Raw genomic sequence first — 23,151 nt, forward strand, 5'->3', positions numbered from 1 at the left:
ACACGACGATCCTTTTTCTCCGGACTGTCTATAGTCGATGACATCTATCGGTACCATGATTATATTAAATAACATTAGTGGTAAAATAACAATTAGAATATAATATTGAAATATATGAAAAAAATATATAAATAATGAAGTCATTCCTACAAGACATTGCAAGATATTATTATATTTAATCATGAGAGGACTAAACTATGAATTATAAAATTAATATAACTATAGTTAAACAAATATGATGATAAACAAAATACCTGTGTTGGAAGAGAATGCGATACCTCCATATCTTCTATCGCAGATGGGGGTGGAGGAGGAACTTCTGGATTAGCTTTTTTAGGTACTTTAGGCGCCATTTTCTCAAAATCTTCTTGACTAATAACTGTTACAGTTTTATAGCTTCCAATTGACGATGAAGATCCATACTATAAGCAACAAAATAATTTACATATAATAATATTTTGCATAAAAAATAATTTATACTTACTCTTTGACCATCTTTTATCCATAAATCTTCTTCATAATAATACAATCCATCATTGATGGCTTGCTCGAGATCTTGGGTCATTTTCACTCTAGTTGTCCAATCACCGGTTCGATCATGCCCTTCGTGTTTTGGAATACGCGTCGACATAGGCACCGTCGTTTGTGTAAAAATTAAAAGCTTATTAACATCTCTATCTGACAATTCATAATCTTCATCGTCTTCAGACCTACGATATATCGTTTGTTAATTTTCACACATACGGAATGATATAAAAAGAAATGTGCAATAATTTAAAAGTATACGATAATTAGTAAAATAAACAAAACAATGTTATATTAACATAGAATGCGCATATCACAAAACATAAATACATAATTTTTTAAAAATTTGTAGTTTTCTCCAACAAATTAAATTTATACTAAAAAAGAAAACAGCGCAAAGAACACTTTTTATAAAAAATAACAAAAGTATGATTTGAAATAACACTTAATTTTATGTTGACCTAACTTCATTAAATATTTGCAAATCAGTATTAAAAGAATACTTTGTTTATTTTTATGAATACTCTATACTTTTAAATTATTACATTTTTTATTTTAGAGATGTGAAACTCATAAATAAGATCAATAATATAATTAAAAGAAAATTAATCATGTAATAACAAACCATTCGGAAAAAGCATTATGCCGGCCAGTTGGTGGTGGTGTATCAAGTTCCTCGTCAAATTGAAAGTCTAACTCCTCTCTTTCTTCATTTTTAACGTTATCAACTTTCTCTTTTTCTTCATTTTTCTCCTTATGTGATGGTTTCACCCTTCGCCTTACCTATCATTTTCATGAACTCAGTTATTACTTATTACTAATAGTAATAACTTGTTTGAAATAGATCCACAGTTTATGTCGCAATTTTTATACACCGACGTATTGGGCAAATATGCTAATTTACTTAATCGGTAACACATCCTATTACACCTTTGTTATAAATTCATTGTATTCTTTACATTTCTAGGTAAAAAAGTATAGTTCAATTTAAGATCTTGAATAACTTGTAAAAGTGGAAGTGTGTTTTTTCTGTGGATTAAAAAAACGCGAACATTTAATTTAATGTTGATACTAATAGTACACGAAAAAAAAATTACCTCTTTCCACACATCATTAGCCGATTGTAATTCTCCATTAACTTGTACTTTTGGTACCGAACTTGAACTAGAACACTTGGCCGTTGTGGATAATTTATCATCCACTTCTGAGAATTTATTACCCAAAAGCAGTGATGAACCTTTATTCGATGGTGTTGGAATGCTTTTTACTTCTTCTGGCTGCATCTCCGTCTTGGCTTGTTCATTTCTACTATTGGACCCAATAGGTTCATTACTTTTTTCTGTCAGTTCGTTCGGTATGAACTCCGGTACATCAGGATTTAAACTGTCGCCTATTGACGAGGATATACTTTCTGATTCACTGAGCCTCCCTACTGTTGGAATATTGTGGTTGAATTGAAGAACACGTGGAACTGGAGGAATAGGAACCGTTGATAAGGGTCTGGCAGCAGGACAAAAATCGGATTCGGACGTGGAGGAGAGTATTACTTCATTCTGAGATGGATTCGAAGCATCAGACGGTTCTAAGAATACGGGATTTCCAGCCGCGTCCAAGATAGGCCACTTCAAAGGATCTATTTTTGTCCTGACCTAATGAATAAAATAATTGTTAAAAATTATTTTAAAGATTTAGCTTATCTCTTGAAGTTCTGATAGAACTTAATGAATAATAATTTAAACGATATTATCTAATGAATCTAATAACAACTAATAATTCGTCAATCATATGTCAACAAATATAAATTTTAAGCATAAATTTGTGAAGAGGCCTACTTTCAAACTCCATTCATTGAACTTAAATTAAGCTCGAATGGTGTCAGCGAATCCTCTTCCACTTGATCTAGCACAAATCTTTTACCAAACATATAAAAAAATGTAGGCGAATTTGAATGGTGATTTGTGCATATTAGAATTTTGAAAATATATTAATTTCACCTTAAATCCATCCACTAATTCCAATTTGTCGGATTCCATTATTGCTTCGATAACAAGTCCAACATCTGTCGTTAAAGTTTGTACACGATAAAAAGAAGCAATTAAAGTAATAGGTAAAAAGCCTTGTGCATCCATTTTACGACGTAGGAAGAAGTCTCTTAAAAGATTTTCTTCACTGAAGTAATATTCTCTGCAAAAATATGATTTACATAATAAAAAAATTTAAGTTTGGGTTAGGTTTTCTCCTTCTTTTTTATCTTTTCTTTTTCAACAGATGATTAAACTTACATTTGATTCCTTAAAAATTCTTTTAGCGTCGTTACATTTACATTAACGAAATTGGTATTATTGAAATAAAATGTTCCCATATATGCCATCATATAACTAGGATCCAGAAGTCCAAACTTGTACATCTACAAAAATGTGTTTATTGAAAATAACATGTCTAAGAATTGAATATTATTTTATCTCAAAATATTCAATATCAGATCTACTTTCGTTATTCATCAATGGATATTATGAGAGATTCCCATCAATTTTATGTCATCATTATCGTTATTTCTTAGATTATCATATTGTATCATATACAAAAAAAAAAGAAATCGGTAAACAAAATTACCTGCATATAAACTTGATCATGCCGGTGCCTAAAACTACCACGATAGCCGCCTCGTCCACCTCGACCTCCCCTTCCTCTGTAACTTCGTCCACCTCTTCCACCTCTCGTGATGAATGCTGGCCTATCATACTCTCTATTTCTATAGGAATCTGTTTCTGCTGAAAAATGATTTTTTAATTAATATATGACATTTAAAAACACTACGTTTACGTTAATCAAAATTATTTATTAGAATAGTAAAACTAGAAACTATAATAAATATTAATTATATACCTTCTCCGTTCTTTTCTCTTTGATTGTGATACTTTGGCGAATGCTCTCTTTTACTTCGATTCTTTGTTACATCTATTTCCAATGGTACCCATTTTTGCTTGTTGACTATAATGATAACACAAACGTATTAAAAATTCATAATATTATGTATAATTACAATTATAAGAAAAGAAACAAGAAAAATACAATTTAGAATAATCTTTTACTAATCTTGGAAAACAAATCAATAATTAGTACCTTTTTTTTTCTTCTCAATACCATCCGTGTGTTCTTCATTAACATCTTGACAATGGGTTTGCTCCTTATTTTCCTTTCCTCTGCTTTCTATAGCGCTACCACTGCTTTCTTTACCATTATTTTGTTCAACTACACCATTTTGCTTCTGTGCTGTCGCGACTGTCTTCTTCTAAGAGAAAATATATTCTTTTTGAATAATATGTATAAAGAAAATATATAAAATATACAAATCACATGATATTTTTATATAAGGAAATAAATTACTATTTGAATGTAATAAAATGTCACGGATTAAAAATACGTCCGCAATGAGGCCACATTCAACATTATTTTAGCAAGAAGTCCTACACTCATAGGTATATAGTAAATTAAACCCTATGAGCTCTAGCTTTTGCATTGTTCATATTTTTTACTTTATAACTAACGAACAAAATTGAAATATGTTACACTAATTTTAATTAAATATTATTTTGTTAAAAGAGTTAAAAACTCAATCAAAAAAATGACCGCAAGTACTGAAAAAAAAAGAACAAAAAAATAGTAAATAACTTTACCCACCTCTCCTGAAGCTTCTAAGGTTGGCCAATCGCCGATATCCGAGAAGTCACTTGCCTGTAACATTCATAAATCAAATTTTAATTATATTCCATAATAAAATAACAAATAAATGAAGCCTCAAGAACAATACTTTATAAAATTCAAATTTACGGCGTTTCAATGTACAAATTTCACACATTCGTTACTAACAAATTATACAAATAAGTGTTTATGAACATACTTTTACGCACATCTGTTAAGTACAGTACATAAATATAATTATCGTTACAACATTTCATTGTGTGATTAGAATCATCGCATACCTTTTGATTAAATTTTCTTCTATCCTTTGACGCCGTTACAATAGTCGGGTGATTTCCAGCATTGATGCCGTTTTCTATAAAACAATAAAATATTTCATTAATATAATATTTCGTATAAGTCAATGTCAAACTTCTTAATTCAAAACGAATTCTTATCATATTACTTATAATCTATACGTAACTTCATGACCTCAATTATCTGCATCACACGTATTTCATAAATAATTTTATCCATAACTATATATCTGAAGTAAAGTACAAAAACTTCAAACAAAAAAATACTTTTCATTGACTTCTATTGTAACAGAACATTATTGTAATAATACATGTAATAATACAATAACGTGTATAATAATTTCACATGTAAGTACTATATTAATGTTATGAAAAAAAAACTAAGATTACACTAAGTATAAAAGACCAAAAAATGTTTGTTAAAATACCTATATTCAATATATAAAAATATTATGGAAACAAATTTAAGTAATAAATAATAATTTATTTTATTCTTCAGTTACGCTAATATAATTTTACTAAAATTACATAACAATTCTTTTCTTTTTTTTATTGCTTTTTGTACAATTATACAGAAAGTATCTGTACACGTAAAGTTCCATAACGTAGAAATTACATTGTTGCCACTATTAATAATATTAAAATTAAAAAAAGAAACCGTTTTCTTCTCACCTAATTTGGACTTATTTATCAAAAATGGTGTTTTTCTTTCAAATTATTCTTAGTATATTTTTACAGGTGATTCTCCTTCCGAAATACAAATTTACGTCAGTCATCTGTTGTATATGTATATGTATGTACAAATAAAATACTTCATAATGGAACATACTCAAACGATAATTTGATATTATTCTCGATTTCCTTATTTTCTATAAATAAGCAATGCAACGTGTGTGTTAGAAGTGTACAAGCCACTTTTCGAAACACAGAGCACGCGTTACGCAAGTGATACACAGCTGTAGATTTGCTTGTTGACCTGTTTTCGGTTGAGTCGATCTTTCGTTTGCTTCGAAAACACAAATCACCGCAAAAGCGAAAGTAACCTGTATGCTACCGTGCCCCGTTTCTCGTATTACAGTCTCAGCGATCTAGACTTATCAGGCTGGACAAAAATACAGATGATTGATTTCAAGTAAAACACAGCGAGTAACAAAATACAAAAAAAGCAATTACAAATATATATTACAGAATAATCTGTTAAAATATGTGATCAAATTTGATATACTTGATACGAGGATTAACGATCATTTAACCTAGACTATGTAGTACATAGTTAATCAATCGAATACAAAATATATTTAAATAGGGAAATTCAAAATATTATATTAGATTATTGAAAATAGAAGAATATCTACTAAAAAAATATTACAAAATAAATTGCCACGATGTCACCTTGTAAAAGACAAAAACTCATTTTGTTTGAAGCAATACGATCTTCTAGAAACGTGACCTAAACATTTCAGGCTTAAGTTATCGTCGAAAGGACAGAAAAAGAATTGCGCGTGCATAAAAAAAGCCCCGAGCGGTTATTCTACTTCGGTTTGGCGAGATCTCGAGCTTCAACTTTTAACGCATTGTTTGCTGGGTAAGAGAATTGTTTCAAAGAATTATCTCCCTGACAAAATAACCTGTCTCGGGCTTGTCTTCTGGCCAAATTAATTCGACAGGAGTAATCTTTGTTGAAATAATAATGGCACATTAGCTTCATTCCATGTTGCCTATAACCGTCGCCACAAAAAAGATAAATGATATTGTCAGACGAATATCGGAGCAATTGTGCATTTCTTTTTTAAATATTCATTTAAAGATAAAATTAAAAAATTAGTATAGGATAATAATGATCCTCCGACCTGTAAATTTCAAATTTGAAATTAAATAAATAATATAATAAATAAATAATAAATTAATTAATTAATAAACAAATAAATAAATAAATAATAAATAATTAATTTACAGGGTAAACAATTATATTAATTCAGTAAATAAATTTTTTTAAATATAGCAGAAGAAAATTCTTGAAATTCCGTTGAAATCGTGAGCTCGAAAGATACAGCCACCTGGTGATGGAAAAGAGAGTTCAGTAATGGCGAACGACTGATTGTACTGACAGTTTAAAATACTCGTTAGAAATGTTGCGATTACAAAACAGTGGCAACACTTTTAGAAAATATAGTATAAAACAAAGCTAACACTAATAAAGATATTGCTATCATGAAAAGTAACATATAAAAGAACCATAAAGTATAAAAAAAAAAATTACACTGTTCTTTCAAAGCGAACGAAATATTAAAATTTTACTACTATATTAAAACGTATCGTTACAATAGATTGACGTGTGCAATAAATGTACAATATATGAATAATGATTTCGAAAGTAAAAACGATACGAGAATCAAGATAAACTCACGTTGAACAGTATCACTCGTATTTTTATTAATCTTCATTGTGTATCACGCGTGTGAAATTAACTCTCTTCATATGCAAAATAACTTCGTCGAATATTCAAGAGTACAAGTTGTGCTCACACAAGACTTCTTATTTTTTGCGTCTTTCACACGGTAGAAAAAATACGTCAAAATTTTACATAACGTTTCTGTAAACATGAATTTGCACATACGCTGACACTTTCTGAATATGACAGAATAAAAAATACATAACAATTCTATGCAACAACTGTTATAATCGTATTCGCGCACTTAGCACTCAAATGGCCACTTCACCGTCGTTTTTTCGAGCAACCTTCGAAACAGAGCAACAGGTGCGTTCGAATGACTTCATTCCCTTCTTTTCTTGACCTATACTCCACATTTTCATCGTTTCGAATCGAAAGTATAAGACAGAAAAATTGAAATAAATTAAAAACGAAAAAAAAAAACAACCAAAGATAAATGCGTAGTTTAGTTGAGAATTTAGTCACGAATGGCATAGGTTAGTATCAACGAACCGTACAAGATAATTTTAAATCTTTTCACCAGTTTTATTTCGATATCTACGCGCGCATAAAAAAGAAACTAGCACCGACTAAAAGCCGTACGAACTTCTTACCATATGCTATAAAGCTTTACGCATCTTCTATTCAAGGCAATGAATAGCAATCGCAAATAAAATATATAAATACGATTTACTGACAACGTTATTTTTGAAAGTGAAACAAGTAATGGGCGATAAATTTTAATGCTTCGAGACCAGTAAAAAGGCGCACACCCGACGAACGAATAGTTACAAGTATGAATACTTCCTAACTTATGAAAATATTATTATTCGATAATTGAAAAGCAGTATTCACACATCGTATACGATAATAAATACATTTTGTTTCTTCATTCTTAAAAGACTCTTAATATTCTTTACGGATAATAAAAACTAAAAATGAATTTCTTTGACTAGAAACACAACGAAAAGCCCGCCATTCTATTCCGCAGCTACAGCTCGAGAGTCAACGGTGCACTGAGCCAGCAGACAAAAAGGGAGAATCGAAGAAGGCTTGCAGCGACCGAGCATGGTAAATACTGGCAACTGCTGCACTAGCCTTTGACGTGCAAACAGCATTAACGGCAATTTTCATCTTCGTTCGATCGGTTTCCTTTGTCATCGATTTGGGAAAGTCCGTTAGTAAATGGATAGAATGATGATTTCACAATTGAACGATATTATATCATCTGTTTCCTATGATGTAATTTCATATACGATTATCTGTTATTGCAGAAATCGAAAAGTAAGTAAGACTTGTAATACTATTCATTTGTTTCTTTGATAGCTATTATAATACTGCAATAAACCATAATTATTTTTCTAAGATACAACTTGAAAACAAATGTTATCATATATTTTTGAATTCTTATATTTTATATAAATTTTCAGTATTAATTATTAGTTCCATATTATATATAGATAGCAAATACTGAAGGATATATACCGAATACTATGTATATACACTAAATATTAAATATTGGGTATTGAATACCACATGTCAAATGCTGAATAATGTGTACAAATTTGTGAAATGGAATCTAAATGTCGCAAAAATTAAATATTAAATGAAAACTGAATATTGAATAGAAAATACCATATAAGGCAAGTATCAATAAATATAAATAATTATCCAAGTATTGAGTCCAAGTATTGAATATGGAACATTGATATTTGTAATATTAAATAACAAAAATCGTAATGCTTAATATACTAAAAATACTAATTTTAATAGTTTGTACTTTAATATAATTCAATAATAAAATTCTTAATGAAATAATAACGATGAATTTTATAAGATATTTAGTTTAAAATACATTTTTTGTAAACACAAATTAAAACACCACTGCTAGATACTGAGTATATTTTCTAATAATATAATTCGTTAACTTTAATATGTAAATATAAGCATTGAATAATACATTTTTCAATAATGATCCTATCTACAATATTCACAAAGTTTAATCGTTGTTTATTCTAAACATGCAACGTGATATGCTTAGTTTATTTGATCAATACTTGTTGACCAATGCTCTACCAAATTTTTTTGAATAATTAGAGGACTGATTGATTATTACAAAATCGTTAATAAAACTAATTTTGTCATTAACTGAATACCATACAAAATTTTATTTTTAAAAATTGTGTTACAACAAATTTAACATAAAAAAGTAAGAAATTTCTTTCAAAATTTCTCAATATGTATTAAACATAATTTATTTAATATTTAGGAAATGAACAATTGAAAAAGGTTAACAAGAGATGGCATGAGTGAATTTATATCAGTGCCATTATCGCCAGAGAGTATTGCAAACGCAAAATTTTTGTCATATCACGCAACAGACAAAAAATCAATATTTAATTTTCTTACAAATCATAGTAACCAAGCAAGAAAATTTGATGGCAACCGATTTGTTCCATCTTGTTACATCGATAACCAGCTAACACAATAAACGTGTATGCACGTTGTACAGCTTCCGGCCAATTCAATAAACAAATTTGTCATAGAAATAAATCATGGATGCCACACAAGGAGACCGGTAACAAACATGCATGAAGAGAATGAAGGAAAACTTGTTTGCCCATATCAGCCTGTGTAACGAATCGCTCAACGCACGTTAAAAATATAGCGCATAAAATTCAACATAAAAACGAATCGATATGTTTTTTCCTGTAAAAATCAATGCGATATATCTATACAATGCATCATAGAAACAAAATTTTTTTGGATAAAACAGAAAATATTAAATAATATTAAATAAACATTTAATTGAAGATTCAAGCGGAAATGCTATAAATGTATGAGGTCGTTAGCATTTTGATGTTATTCACGTGTGTATTATCACGTAACCATGATCAAAAGAAAAAGGAAATGATCTTGACACTACGTTACATTTTTGCTATTTGTATTCTTATTTGAAATAACACATACGGTTGGAACGCATTCATTGGCCTTTACAATTCTACTTTTATCGGAGGTAGAAGGCCTACAGCTTGAAACAGGTTTCCCTCTCACCACTCTCACTTTCTGCAACACATTTCAATATATATCAAACGCCGGAATAATAAGAGAATCAACGGCCATAATTTTTCCTCGAGACACGTAATTATTACACCATTTACCTTACAATTTTGTTGCAAAACGCATAATAGTCAACTGGTAATAGATAATTTAGATACTGGTAAGTAATAAAAGGAGTAGAAGTAAGAGTCAATTGTTTTAACATGTAAATATGAATAATAGCATTAAATACAAATTCTATGCATTATACGCGATTTTATAAACTTGACAATTTCAAGTATCAACCACGCTTATTGTTCATCGATTAGATCCTAGAGAAATTCGAGAGTGAACGTCTGGATTACAGCGAAGAACGTAACACAGTTATGAGGCTCTTGTAATTGCATCATGTGCTGCGACCTACTGTCGACCGTTTAAAAAGAGTGTCAATGTCGTTGCCCTCGACATCTTCACAATTTGCGTGCACATCGAATAATTGGATCGGCAAATGACAATCAAATAGTGAAACCTAATTTGCTATATTTTTCAAAACAGAATACTGATTCATTTATGAAAACAATTTATAAAAAACCGAATGAAAATGTCGGTATATCATATATTTTATGGCAGTCTCTTTTGCACTTGCACTAAATTACTACCCATTAAATCCAATTTTTTTCATTTTCTATAGAACTATTCATTATTTTCATGTAGATCTGTCACTCTAGTGCTTTTAAATCTAAAAATTTAATAATAAAAAAAGAATATGTTCACATATATTAACCAATTCAACAAATTGTACATTTACTTTCTTAATTGTGCCCATATTGAATCTTTACTAATCGTTCGATCGTTATCCGGTTACCCTATTTCGAAGACTGCTAACTTCGAGTAACCTCATTGGCGAGTCTTCCAGCGAATCTATCATTAAATACCATTTTTCGTGCTTACATCACTTTTGCTCAACCATTTACTATCGTCGATAGTTCAATAACTTCGCTTTTTTTATAATGCTATTAATAGCTTAATTCCTTTCTATTTTATACCCTATCTCTCTTTCATGATATAAACTATAAATAACTCTATATTTAGTAATTATATTGGTACGCCAGATGGTATTGTTCTACATTGTATTATAAACAATATTTATTATTCTTTTAATGTTTTATATCCATTTGGATAAAATTAGATATAGTTTTATATTTATAGCAATACTATTTTTCTTATTTTAATATAAATTAAGTATATTTAAATAAATTAACATAAAAATACCAGTTCGAATAAATTTTTAACAATGACAATGGTGATAATAATATATTATATTATTATTTCAAGTAATATTGTGTTGTAGCAATATTGAAGCAAGAGGCAGAAAGTTTTACCAAGCGAAGGAAAGATTGTACTGGAAGGGGATCAAAAATTTGTTATGCAAATGAAGAAAGACTATAGGTGACGTATGTCGTGACTCGATTGCCAACATGGTTATTTTCTTGCCACGTGTACTGACGACTTGACGACGATGTTCAGATAAGACAATCGAATCGACCATTCGAAATTCCCTACTATTATCATTGTAATGATTGTACACCTGAATTACCTACGCGTGATACATTCATTCGTATTTTTATGCCGAAATAACTTTTTTTTTTCCTTAAATACGTGACAATTGACTAAACTTTAAAAAAGCTGTTGCATTATGTAACAAAATTTGTTCACTTTTGTTATCGAACAACAAGCAGTCTTATGTAACCGTCAGATATAATAAATAAATAATTTTTGTAGAAAATACAAAGGAATTGAATTCTATCATTGTTTATTTGTAAATAGGTTATGTATGCGATTAACCAAGTTTCATCGAATTATACATGATTCAAAAAATTATTCTAGACAAAAATAAATTTAATTATTTAAATATGTAAATTTGGTTAATGTTCTAAAAAAATTAAAATATTCAAATAATAATCTAAATTATAAAATTATATAAAATTTTCTTCTTTTTTATATTACGAATTTGGTCATATGTCTCATTTAATACAGGAAGCCACTTTGTACATAATCAAATACCTTTCTAATAATTTCGCTTGTTTAAAAATTTAAAAGTAACTAGAATTTCGCGGTATTTACAAGAATTCGTATAAAATTAATTGTACACGATAAAGCGCAAGATTAATCATATTTACAAATCTTATTAAAAAAAAGAAAAAAAAAAAAAGGAAAAAAAAGAAAAAAAAAAAAAGGAAAAAAAAGAAAAAAACACTTTTACGTAATAATTCTCGATACGTAACATAATTTCCACGTGTACCATTAAGCGTTGTAACTACTTTTCAAATTGATGCGCTTCGAAGCACATGTTTCCATTTTCTACCATAAAATTGCAAGATAACTAGATTAAATAATTTTCTTCTAGCCTTTCTTTGAATTTTTTAATAATATAACCTATTAATCGCAATAATAAATTTAATTACGCAGGTAATTCCATAAATTAAATTTCTATAATAATTATAGTTTATATAAAATTGTAGATCTATTAATAAATTTTAATTTGCAGTTTAATAGATCGGTTGACTAACCATACAACTTGACTAACCTAAATAATTTCATTACCTTGCAGGAGTTACACATTTTATTAAATAAGAATTTTCTTGATTTTTAATATTTTTTTAAACGAGATATACGAGTGTGAATTTTTTAAACTTATTTTTTACATAATTTTAAAAATTTCACAGCTCGCGAAATATTTTTAAAAACGTTTTTCACACAATTATAATACATGGTTAAAATTATGGCTTCCTGCTTTCGCATGTCTGAACAATCTACTCTGTTATTATTTTACAATTTCATGTTATTATTTTACAAGTTACTATGTAATAACAGCATAATTTGCAAATACATACCAATTGTACTGAAACAATAAAACTGCGCTGTTAATATTTTGCTAATTATTTAGTTTGGTATGCATAAAGCCTAAAACATTTTTATAAAAAAATTCATTGTTCTTTCATATTTTGACGCAAGTAATATATACTTTAGTTAAAAAATGCCTACTCATCTTCATATATAATGAATATATGTTATTAAGAAAATACATTTTGGCATTATATTCAGTTTATGCAATAATTTATGATAGTATTTCTAGATAGAAAATAGAATTTCACTGCTGAGATTATATATAGAATATCTTAGAAAAATAAGTTTTTTGCTAATTTAAACTTTCCTAGTGAAATATTAAAAATTTATGTTATAAATTATTAAATAATATTGTTATGAATCAAATGTGTTATTATATAATACTAATTGAGTAAGACACAGTTTCCCCTTCTCCAAATCATCCATATCATCAGTACCTTTGAAGAAGTACTTCCATAAACTCTAACTAGATAAGAACCTCTTTCATCACTTGAACAAAGTACAAGGCCATTTTAATACAAAAACCATACAGAAGTACTTATAAAAATTTTACAATTTTTATATTAAATTTATATTTATATCCACAGTGAATGTACTTCAACAATTTCAATAACTATAAAAATACAAGTTAATATATTGTCAAAAAATGCTTACATTTTAAATATTATAAAATAAAAAATAAAAGTTAATATATTATAATTTATAAACTTACACACATTGGAAATACATTCATAAAAGAATTATTAAATTATATAACATACAAAAGAAAAAGCAAAAAAATTAGTATGCAATATTAATAAAATTTATAAAAAATATGCAATTCTATTTTTCCAATTTAATAAGGTATTAATATATCAAAATTATAAAAATTATTATATTAATTCTAAATAAAGGCATAAATAATTTTATATTTGTATTAACACTTACCTATAATTCCTTGTTGTTGCTGAGGTTGAAGTACTCTTTTCTCTTTTTCAGTCTGTTTCTCCGTGGATGTCACAGTCCCTGAAGGTATGGCAGTGACAAAATTTGTAGGTGCAATTGATGGTGTAATTTTACTTTTGGTCCAAGGATTGACTGCAGGTAAAGGAGCTTCAACATATTTAATAGGAGGTGGAGGTTGAATTTCTGACTCTGCTTCTGATTCTTCTTTATCTCTTGAAATATCTTTATTTCCCACAATATGATCTCTGTCACCACGTTCTCGTTCTTTGTACGATTTTTCATTGCTCCCAGTATGGCCACGTAGAGGATGTCTGTGATCACGATATCTGTGCCATTCTCTAAGTTCCCGCTGCTGTTCTCGTAATTTTTCTTTCCTTCTAGCACTTTTTGGTGCTACTGTCTGAAACTCTCCGTCACTTCCAATGTCATCATTCACTTGCTCACTTTCAAGAGTAGGTTCTTGTCGTTGCTCAGTAACATTCTCCTTCTGTACAACCAATTGGTTCTGTTCAGCAGCAGGTGGTAATTCATTTCCATAGCGTTTCTCAACTTTATTATGTGGATTGACTCTCCTTTCAGTTCTTTGATAAGACTTTCCTTTAGCAATTAGACTTTGAGAAGCAATACGATCCTTTATAGGTACTGATTGCTGTTGAACCACTTGTGCACCGATGTTTTCTTTGTTGTTACCCTTGTTAGGAACCCGGGCATCATTGCCGCTTTTGGGATTTAAGATACTTGCATAAGAGACCCCGGGGCCCTGTTCCCTTTCGGTACTTCCCTGAGTGCCGCTGGCCACCTTGGCCGCCATCTTGAATCGTACGCGCCGAAAGACAAAACACGAGGTCCAAACACGAGGATTTGGCTCGAAAGGGTTTTATAAGATGTTACTCCTTCTCAGGCAGTTGAGGAGTCCTGAGAAACGTTGAGCACCCTCGGGCACATTAATCTACCCGAGCAACTTCGTTACCTGATCGGAGTTTCGAGACGTTTCGTGTGTCGATTCAGCCTTAAAGCACCAATCTAAGGACGTCCTCCATGCCGTGGACTGGACGCATGTCTCCTTGAAGTTCGTGCGATAATGCACGAACACGCTGAATTTAACAAAAATACTGCACAATAGTACAAAGCCAAGCGCTAGTTTCTTTGCTAGCAAGAGAACGCCCACTTGAGACTTGTTACGAGGAATCGCTCTTTCCAGAAGGCGCGGCGTACACACGCGGTCGTTACCGAATATCCAATAATGCTTTCTCAATTTCACTGTATTAGAATTTTTCCGATATCCAATAGAGAAAAAGTTTCTAAGAAAAAATTTGTTAATAATTCAGTTGTATGTATGAAGAACTTTCGATATGATGTACACGAGGTGATCGCTTGTGTGGTTAAGAATACGCTGACTCGGCGATTTCATAAGATGATCAAAAATCAGCCGGCATAAATTTTCTTTTAATCAATGATCAATAATTAAATAATGATTGATTCTACCTTCTTTATAGATGAAAAATGTCGAGAAAATATACGAGTATATGTAGTATGTGCCGAGTAGAAAAAAGGAAGTTAGCAGACAACCAGGGTACACCTTGTTAGTACAAGTAATTTTTCTTCACGTTCTTCTTTATATTTTGCGGACTTTCCCAGGATTGCTTGAGTACAGGCTAAAAATTTTGTCACAACAGTAATGAGTTTCGGAGCACCGTTTCAACGTCACGTTACCACGGATTACGTAAACACGGCATTTTCGGCGATCTTTTTCCACGGAAAAGCGGTCTGCAAAACACATGTGGCCAACGCTTGCTCCTGGCCTTTACGCGAGCGGCTACAGAGTTTCCGGTTTAATCGATTCTACTGTCGGTCCTATAGATAGCGCAATTGTATTTCCTATTTTATAATGCCCGCACAATTTAAGTTCATATAGTCCGATATTTTATTTTTGAGAACAATTTAGTATCTACATATTTTTATTAGTACTCTTGAATTTTGTATAATTTTAAATATATTTCGAGTTAATATAATATTACAATATTTAGACATCATAATATCACAAATAAGACATTTTTTGTGAACTTTCATGAATCATAAGTAAATTTTTAAACAGTATATAGTAAATATAAGTAGTAAACAAATAAACAATGAAATAGACTAATTTATTCTTTTGTACAACGTATTTTACAATTTATTTATATTATATAAAATATATTCATCTTATATAGCTTTTTCATTATAACAAACAACATTTTGTACATTGTATCTATAAAGAATATGTTCGCATGTATAATTATTTCTATTTCTTCAGTTTGCGAAATTGTTCAAGTAAAAGATAATAAAAATCGTAAAGTACCTAAAAAATAATTTAAAATTCCATTCCAAAAATAACTTCATGCTAACTTCGATTGATTTATACCTTTGCCAAATTTTACATATATATGTACATATAATTTATACATATATCAACTAATATGTAAAGGATATTTTTTTATTGATCGTTCAAATGCCTCTACTATAGTAGATCTGGAAATTGCAAAAGAATAATATAAATAAAAGATAGCTATAAGTAGTAACCTTTTACTTTTCAAAACTTATACTTTTGTAAGTAAATTTGTGCTACTCATTATCAGGAATTCTCCACATGACATTTACATACCTAAATACTTTCTGATGAAGAAGGTATGCAGATACATGTCCAGCGTCTATATATCGAATTTCAGCTCCTGGCCAAATTTTGTCCAAACTCATACAATCATCACGTGGTATGTATGCATCGTTTCTTGCGCAAACAGCAATAATCAATTCAGTATCAACAGGTATTTCAAAATTTTTTAAATGCGTACATTCATCCATTATTCCACACATGAACTGCAATGCCTCTCGTTCACGCCATTTACAATCCGAAAATAATGGATGTCTTGGAACTGGTAACAAACAAATCCCTATTGCCAAAGCAATATATGCAATAATCATGCGTTTTAGTATTCAAGTTAATATTTAAAACTAAGAAATAAAAATAATGTTTTAGTAAATACTTTAAGTAACATAAGCATTTATTAAAAACAACTTATATATTAAACATTTGTGAATTTGTTAATTATTTTATATATGTGAAAAAAAGGAAATTGGATAAGATTAGAATTATTATATTATGGAAAAACAAAAACTCAAATTCATTTTCTTGGGTATATTAAGGTATACTTATAAGTTAGTATAATGTAAGTCAATATTCTATGTTAGTTTTCTAATTTATTCAAATTAAAAATATATAAAATACAAATACTTTACAAAAATAAAATAAATAAATATATAATGTTAATAGTATATAATAAATAGTACCTTATAAATACACATACAGATAATACCTGCCTTTAAGTGTATTTGAATCCCTTAACTTAAATTTGTTAGATAAAATATTTAAAGGAAATATTTGTGCTGCTTTTTCTTCAGCAACTTGATTTTTTAAAGTATTGTCTTCATTTTTTGAATTACAGTCTTTATACTCTTTATTATGAATCACAGTTTCAGAGGCAGTTATTGTATGTACATCTTTAGTAACATTGTTAGACAATTGTTTTAATTCATCAATTCTTTTCATACTTGTAGGATAATGCTGTGCAAAATGTTGCCCAGCAAAAAACGCGTCCTAAAAATAAATAAATAAAATATTTGTATTAAAATTTATTGTATTTTCTATTTATAACTGTATTTAAATCTTTTCTTTTCATTTGAAAATCTATTATATCTACTTACTTCTTTACCTATAACTTTTACCATTTTAGCAAGATCATTTTGATATAGTTCATTTGCAAAATATTGATTTTCTAACAGTGTCCAATTAATTGAAGCACTCATTACTCCTTGTGTGAATACTGGTGATGCTGTCGACCAAGAAAGACAAGGAATTAATGGTATTGGTTTTGGCCAATTAGTTGCTGCTAAGGAAGCCATCTAAGCAAACCAATAAATCAATATGCATTGTAATGGAAAATAAATGAAATAATTTAATTTATTTGTATAAATAAAAATACAAACATGGCCACCCATTGATAAACCTGTTAATCCCAATGGTCCAAAACCTTGTTGTTCACACCAATTTAGTAAAACAATTGATTCCATTATTAAACATCCTCCCATAATAAAGATGTCACAGACATTATGTAAGCAAGAACGTCTACAAAGTATGCTATTATTAACATAAATAGATATCTTTTTTAAAATACAATATGGTTTTACTATTACAAACCTTCTATACACAATTTCTTACATTTGATTCTGTGGTTTCCTCATACCATAGAATGGATTTTCTACTAATAAAGATGCAATTCCAGACTCTTTTAATAAAGGCTTAGCAATCAGATTTCTTCTTCGCCAAAAGTACTAATATCATATAATTCATTAATTTCATCTTTTCAAGAAAAAGTAATATTTCAATTGAATGAAGAGATAATTTACTTACATGATCTCCTGTACCTGCAAGATGTAAACACATAGGCTTTATTTTATGGGAATACCATTTTCGTGGTAGAACTAATTGGAAATGTGCAGTTATTGTCTCATAAGGCATTATATCTGGAAGGTGCTTATTAAATGGACTTTCAAAACAACCTTCGATTATATGGCAGTCTGACCATTCTTCATCCTATTTAAATATATATACAAGAGTTATCAACTTTTTATTTTGTTTAAAGTAATTTTAAAACATTTATACTATACTTTAGTTATGTTGATTGGATAATCAAGTGGAATAAGTTTGTAACATGTTTCTCTATTGGCAAGAAGTTTCCTGAATTCAAAAATTCTACAAAATAAATTTAATGATTAATATTCTATGATCCATATGTCTATATTCATATTTTTTTTTTACCTCATACACATCTAATATAATAATTCCAAATTGCATAATTTTTACTAATTTTGTTCATTTTTAATTTACATGTTAAATAATTTTGTTTTTACCAAACAACGTTAAAATATTGTTTGTATACAAAATACCATCATCTTAATACAAAATTTTATAGATATAACAAATAAAAAATTATTATCCAACAATTTCTACTATACTATAAATAGAATTCATTTATATTTAAATCAGTTAAGTATGCAATATTGAATACTTTTCTTACTATTCTTACCTTTTCAAATTTTGAGGACTACCCCAACCCTTTGTGAAAAATTTTGTAAGCAAAATACTTCTGTAAACAGCATCCAAACGACTGCGTGGCATTGTAAATCATTAATATTTAGCTTTTGAAGATTTTCTACTGAGTAGAAATTTATTTAAAAATAAAATATGAATTAATTTAAATACACCTTATTTTGGTTTAAAAGAATTTGACTATTTCGTGCAAGCACTATCATGGCGCAATTCTCAAAATGCTATTAACGGTATCAACATTGCTCTTGAACTGGTTGCAAAGCTTGTCGCGTTGAGCAGTTTATCGAATATATTAATCAGGCGATACGAACGATCACATTAGATGACGTTCTGCGAATATATCGCATATAAATATTCGCTTCTCGCATTTTCGCCTATGTTACAAATACAACTACAATTTCGACGAATAAGTTCTTTAAATATAGATCATTCGTAAGAGGACGTTACCGTCCTAATTTGTTATATATTTATAAACTTAATTCTCAAGCAAGCCACACTGATAATAAAATTTATTAGATTCATGATTCTCAATCCAATTTGAGACATAACGTTTGCGCCATCTGTTGGCGTGTTTTTTTGTAAAAACACTTACAAACGTATTAATACTAATTGAAAGCGCTGAAAAGATTCACACATTGTATTCAAATTCAATATATGTATAATGTTATTTTGCACCATTTACAAATAAACAAAAAGTTTATAAATTTCTTAATTTCTCTAAAACAATATATTAAAAATTAATAAGGCTCAAAACATAAGAAAATATTGTATTTAAATACATTAGATACATAATCATAAGATTAATCTATTAAGCATAGTTATAATAATAATAATAATAACTTAAATAACTTATTTTCTACTTCATATTTATTTAAATAAAAATGATACAATTTGAAGTATACAGAATAATAAAAATAAAACGTTGTTATGCATTTATATCATGTATATAAACAAAAATTTTATAAATAAATATATTATTAATTTTCTGATACAGTACTATACAGTCTTGTTATTATTTTGTAATTATTTTAATCAGAAAAAATATAGTATTGAAACTGTACCCTAATATATGTATATTCTTGTAATAAATTACCTCCAACATACTTCTCATAACTATGGCAATCGTCCTTGAGTGTTTCATATACATAATCATATCATATATTAGTAATCATCAATTTTTAAATCAGTGTTAGAACCCTTTACGCAACTTCGTTTTTTTTATAATCCGATATGAATATCATATTTATGGTGTAGTGATATTCATTCGTGGAAGACAATCGTATTTATATGTATTTAAATAAATTTTCAAAGTATTAAACATTAGTTATTAAGATGATATCTAATAATACAAAGAAATAAAATAAAAACTAAAAGCGAAATGAAACAAAGGAAAGCTTTTTAAGTTATATATTACTTTGGATAATATTCAATTGAGTAATATTGAAATATTGAAAAGTTAACAAATTAAATATTAAATATTAATTAAAAGTAAAATTATTCTGTTATTAATAATTTAGTAATATTTTTTCTATGTAGTTTTCGATGTATTGAAGTGTTATTTAACTTCTATAGCATCAATTGAAATTTGATTGGTTCCGTGTATATATAATTGTAAAAAATGAGAAACAAAACTTTATATAATTTTGCTGATAACATATGGTCATAAACGAGAAATAGACTAGATCTATTGTCTAAAGAAATACAAGATTTTGTTATGTTTTTTAATGTGATTTAGAGTAGAAATTATATTTAATCTAACTATTGAAATTCATAAAATTAACAGACATAAAAAGATCTTTTTTTTGTTACTTACATATCCTCCTATTCGTACTTGTGGTATACACTCTAAGGCTACAAACAAGATATGACTTATATTCTATATCAAGAGTTTTTCTAACTTATGTTTATACTCATTATTAATAAACATTGGTATAATTCTTACAATTAAATTATTAAAAACCTAATATAAGAAATATTAAATTCTACAAAAAGAAGAATGATTAAAATTGAAATTCATCTTACAAGTTTCTTGTGTAATTGTTTTTCACAAAAGAATTTAGTATTCAATACTATTTTTTAAAAAAAGATATATTTTAAAAACTTATAGCAAGCTAAAGATTACATAATAAATTTTAGTTATTAAAATATTTAAAAATGTCAAATTTTTTTAAGATTTTAGATTTAAATAAAATTTTTGAATGTTTAATTATTTTTTTCTTTTTTCTTAATTTTATTAGTAATTTCATATTGCATTTTATTTTAATTTCAAGTATTTCTTTCTATTGTAATTTTACTTGATATCGAGGTAATTAAAAAATGTTAGGTCGTTGACAAATTTCTAAATCATGTATACAAAAATGTATACGTTATCAAGTCTACCTTATACCTTATTTGTGGTTGAAGTAAAATATGTAATATATAAATAATTATTATATGTCACAAGAATTACATATATATTAAGTGACTATTATTCAATAAGAGAATAATAAATTCTAAATGAATAGTTAATTAATGATTATAAATTAAATCTTAAATAAGAATGTCTACTTTTCGTGTTGATGAGTTGATCAATTATTTTAAATCACACAACAAAATTAGGGAGCAACAAAGTCATTCTGCTAAAGTACACAGTGTAGGATGGAGTTGTGACGGAAAACTCTTAGCTTCGGGATCTTTTGATAAATCTGTTTGTATTTTCTCTCTTTCTCCGGATCGTTTAGTAAGTAAACTTAACCTTAATATCAATTTTTGTTCTACATTATATTATAATTTTTTCGTTTAATGTTTAATTTCAGTAGACATTTACTTATTATTTTATTTACGTATTTATTATTAATTATTAATTGTTAAAATTTTATGAAACTAATTAATATTGTTATGTTAATGTCATATTATTGAAAGTTATGAGGTTTTGAATTTAATATTATTCACATGTTATTGCATTTTCGTATGAAATTGGCTTTATTTTCTAAGTATATTAAAGTTCTATTTTTTTCTATGTTCAGAATTATATTATTATTTTCTTAAAAGATAATTAAAACGTTTATTGAAACTTGGATTTTAATCAGATATAATTTATTATAGAAACAAGAAATAACATTTAGAGGACATGGTGGTAGCGTAGATCAGCTGTGCTGGCATGCCTTTTATCCAGAATTATTATCTACCGCAAGTGGAGACAAGACAGTTAGAATTTGGGATACAAGAACACAAAAATGCACAGCAAATATTAGCACAAGAGGTGAAAATATTAATATATCATGGTCACCTGATGGTAATACAATAGCAGTTGGAAACAAAGAAGACTTAGTGACTTTTATTGATGCACGAGTAATGAAGATGCGTGTTGAAGAACAGTTTAATTTTGAAGTGAATGAAATCTCATGGAATAAAGACTCTGACACATTTTATTTAACTAATGGTCAAGGTTGTGTACATATCCTTAGTTATCCAGATTTAGAGTTGTTACATGTAATTAAAGCACATCCAGGAACATGTATTTGTATAGAGTTTGATCCTACTGGAAGATACTTTGCAACTATGAGAACATTTTCAAGATTAGAGTGGCCAGTAAGAACTATTTCATTTTCTTATGATGGACAACTATTAGCTGCAGCATCTGAAGATCTTGTGATAGATATAGGTGAAGTGGAAACTGGAGAAAAAATTGCAGATATACCAGTAGAGGCAGCAACTTTCACAGTTGCATGGCACCCAAAACAATATTTATTAGCATATGCATGCGATGACAAAGACACTTATGACAGAAAACGAGACGCTGGCAGTTTAAAAGTATTTGGATTTGCCAATGATTAAAACATTATTTTTAAACTTTTATATCAAAATACATTTTAGCGGAAAAAAGAGTGACTTACTTTAATTTCTGTACCTGCCTTACTATTTATATTTTTTAAATACATTATATTATTGTTAAAAGTGTATTTGACATAAAATGTATCGTATAACATTAAGTACTTTTAATGAAAAAATCATGAAAAGTTTATGCATTAGAATAAGTAACTATGTTCCTCACTTAAGAAATTTTTTATTAAAGATATATACTATTTAGGTAAAGATTATAAGACATGATATAAGAAACATTTGATGATTTTCCCAATTTATTTCTATTATATTAATACAATTAATTAAATATATTTTAAATT

General features: G+C 28.2%; 3 protein-coding genes across 7 annotated transcripts in view; 1 reads left to right on the forward strand and 2 right to left on the reverse strand.

Annotated features, from left to right (window-relative positions):
* The window catches only part of larp (La related protein), a 36,108-nt gene extending 20,458 nt beyond the window's left edge, over nt 1-15,650 (reverse strand). For 2 of the 5 annotated variants that reach the window (XM_017910658.1, XM_017910655.1), the window contains exons 1-13: nt 13,828-15,650; nt 4,509-4,582; nt 4,207-4,260; nt 3,649-3,817; nt 3,412-3,516; nt 3,139-3,296; nt 2,808-2,932; nt 2,520-2,709; nt 1,623-2,174; nt 1,151-1,308; nt 485-710; nt 255-422; nt 8-44 (exon numbers count right to left, since the gene is read on the reverse strand). In XM_017910658.1, coding sequence (XP_017766147.1) covers nt 8-44; nt 255-422; nt 485-710; nt 1,151-1,308; nt 1,623-2,174; nt 2,520-2,709; nt 2,808-2,932; nt 3,139-3,296; nt 3,412-3,516; nt 3,649-3,817; nt 4,207-4,260; nt 4,509-4,582; nt 13,828-14,656 — 2,845 coding nt within the window. In that variant the 5' untranslated portion in view covers nt 14,657-15,650. Of the gene's footprint in view, nt 1-7; nt 45-254; nt 423-484; nt 711-1,150; nt 1,309-1,622; nt 2,175-2,519; nt 2,710-2,807; nt 2,933-3,138; nt 3,297-3,411; nt 3,517-3,648; nt 3,818-4,206; nt 4,261-4,508; nt 4,583-6,930; nt 7,898-13,827 lie in introns of those variants that run through there. The other 3 variants (XM_017910657.1, XM_017910656.1, XM_017910659.1) reach the window with 3 other exon arrangements.
* A 606-nt stretch (nt 15,651-16,256) lies between these two features.
* Nucleotides 16,257-19,144, reverse strand: LOC108555102 (protein ABHD18). Its single transcript, XM_017910616.1, is given in 10 exon segments — nt 16,257-16,353; nt 16,487-16,804; nt 16,806-16,833; nt 17,200-17,476; nt 17,584-17,781; nt 17,866-18,004; nt 18,098-18,210; nt 18,290-18,472; nt 18,547-18,631; nt 18,966-19,144. Coding segments are annotated over 10 exon segments (1,494 nt in total). The 5' UTR covers nt 19,058-19,144; the 3' UTR covers nt 16,257-16,292.
* A 2,383-nt stretch (nt 19,145-21,527) lies between these two features.
* tex (THO complex 3 homolog tex) lies at nt 21,528-22,839 on the forward strand. Its single transcript, XM_017910626.1, has 2 exons — nt 21,528-21,707; nt 22,073-22,839. The coding sequence occupies exons 1-2, from the start codon at nt 21,528-21,530 to the stop codon at nt 22,802-22,804; spliced, it is 912 nt and encodes a 303-aa protein (XP_017766115.1). The 3' UTR covers nt 22,805-22,839.
* The last annotated feature ends 312 nt before the right edge of the window (nt 22,840-23,151 follow it).

The sequence above is a fragment of the Eufriesea mexicana genome, unplaced genomic scaffold (assembly GCF_001483705.2).
Source record: "Eufriesea mexicana isolate 0111107269 unplaced genomic scaffold, ASM148370v2 scaffold76, whole genome shotgun sequence".
In the NCBI taxonomy this organism is placed as follows: Eukaryota; Metazoa; Arthropoda; class Insecta; order Hymenoptera; family Apidae; genus Eufriesea; species Eufriesea mexicana.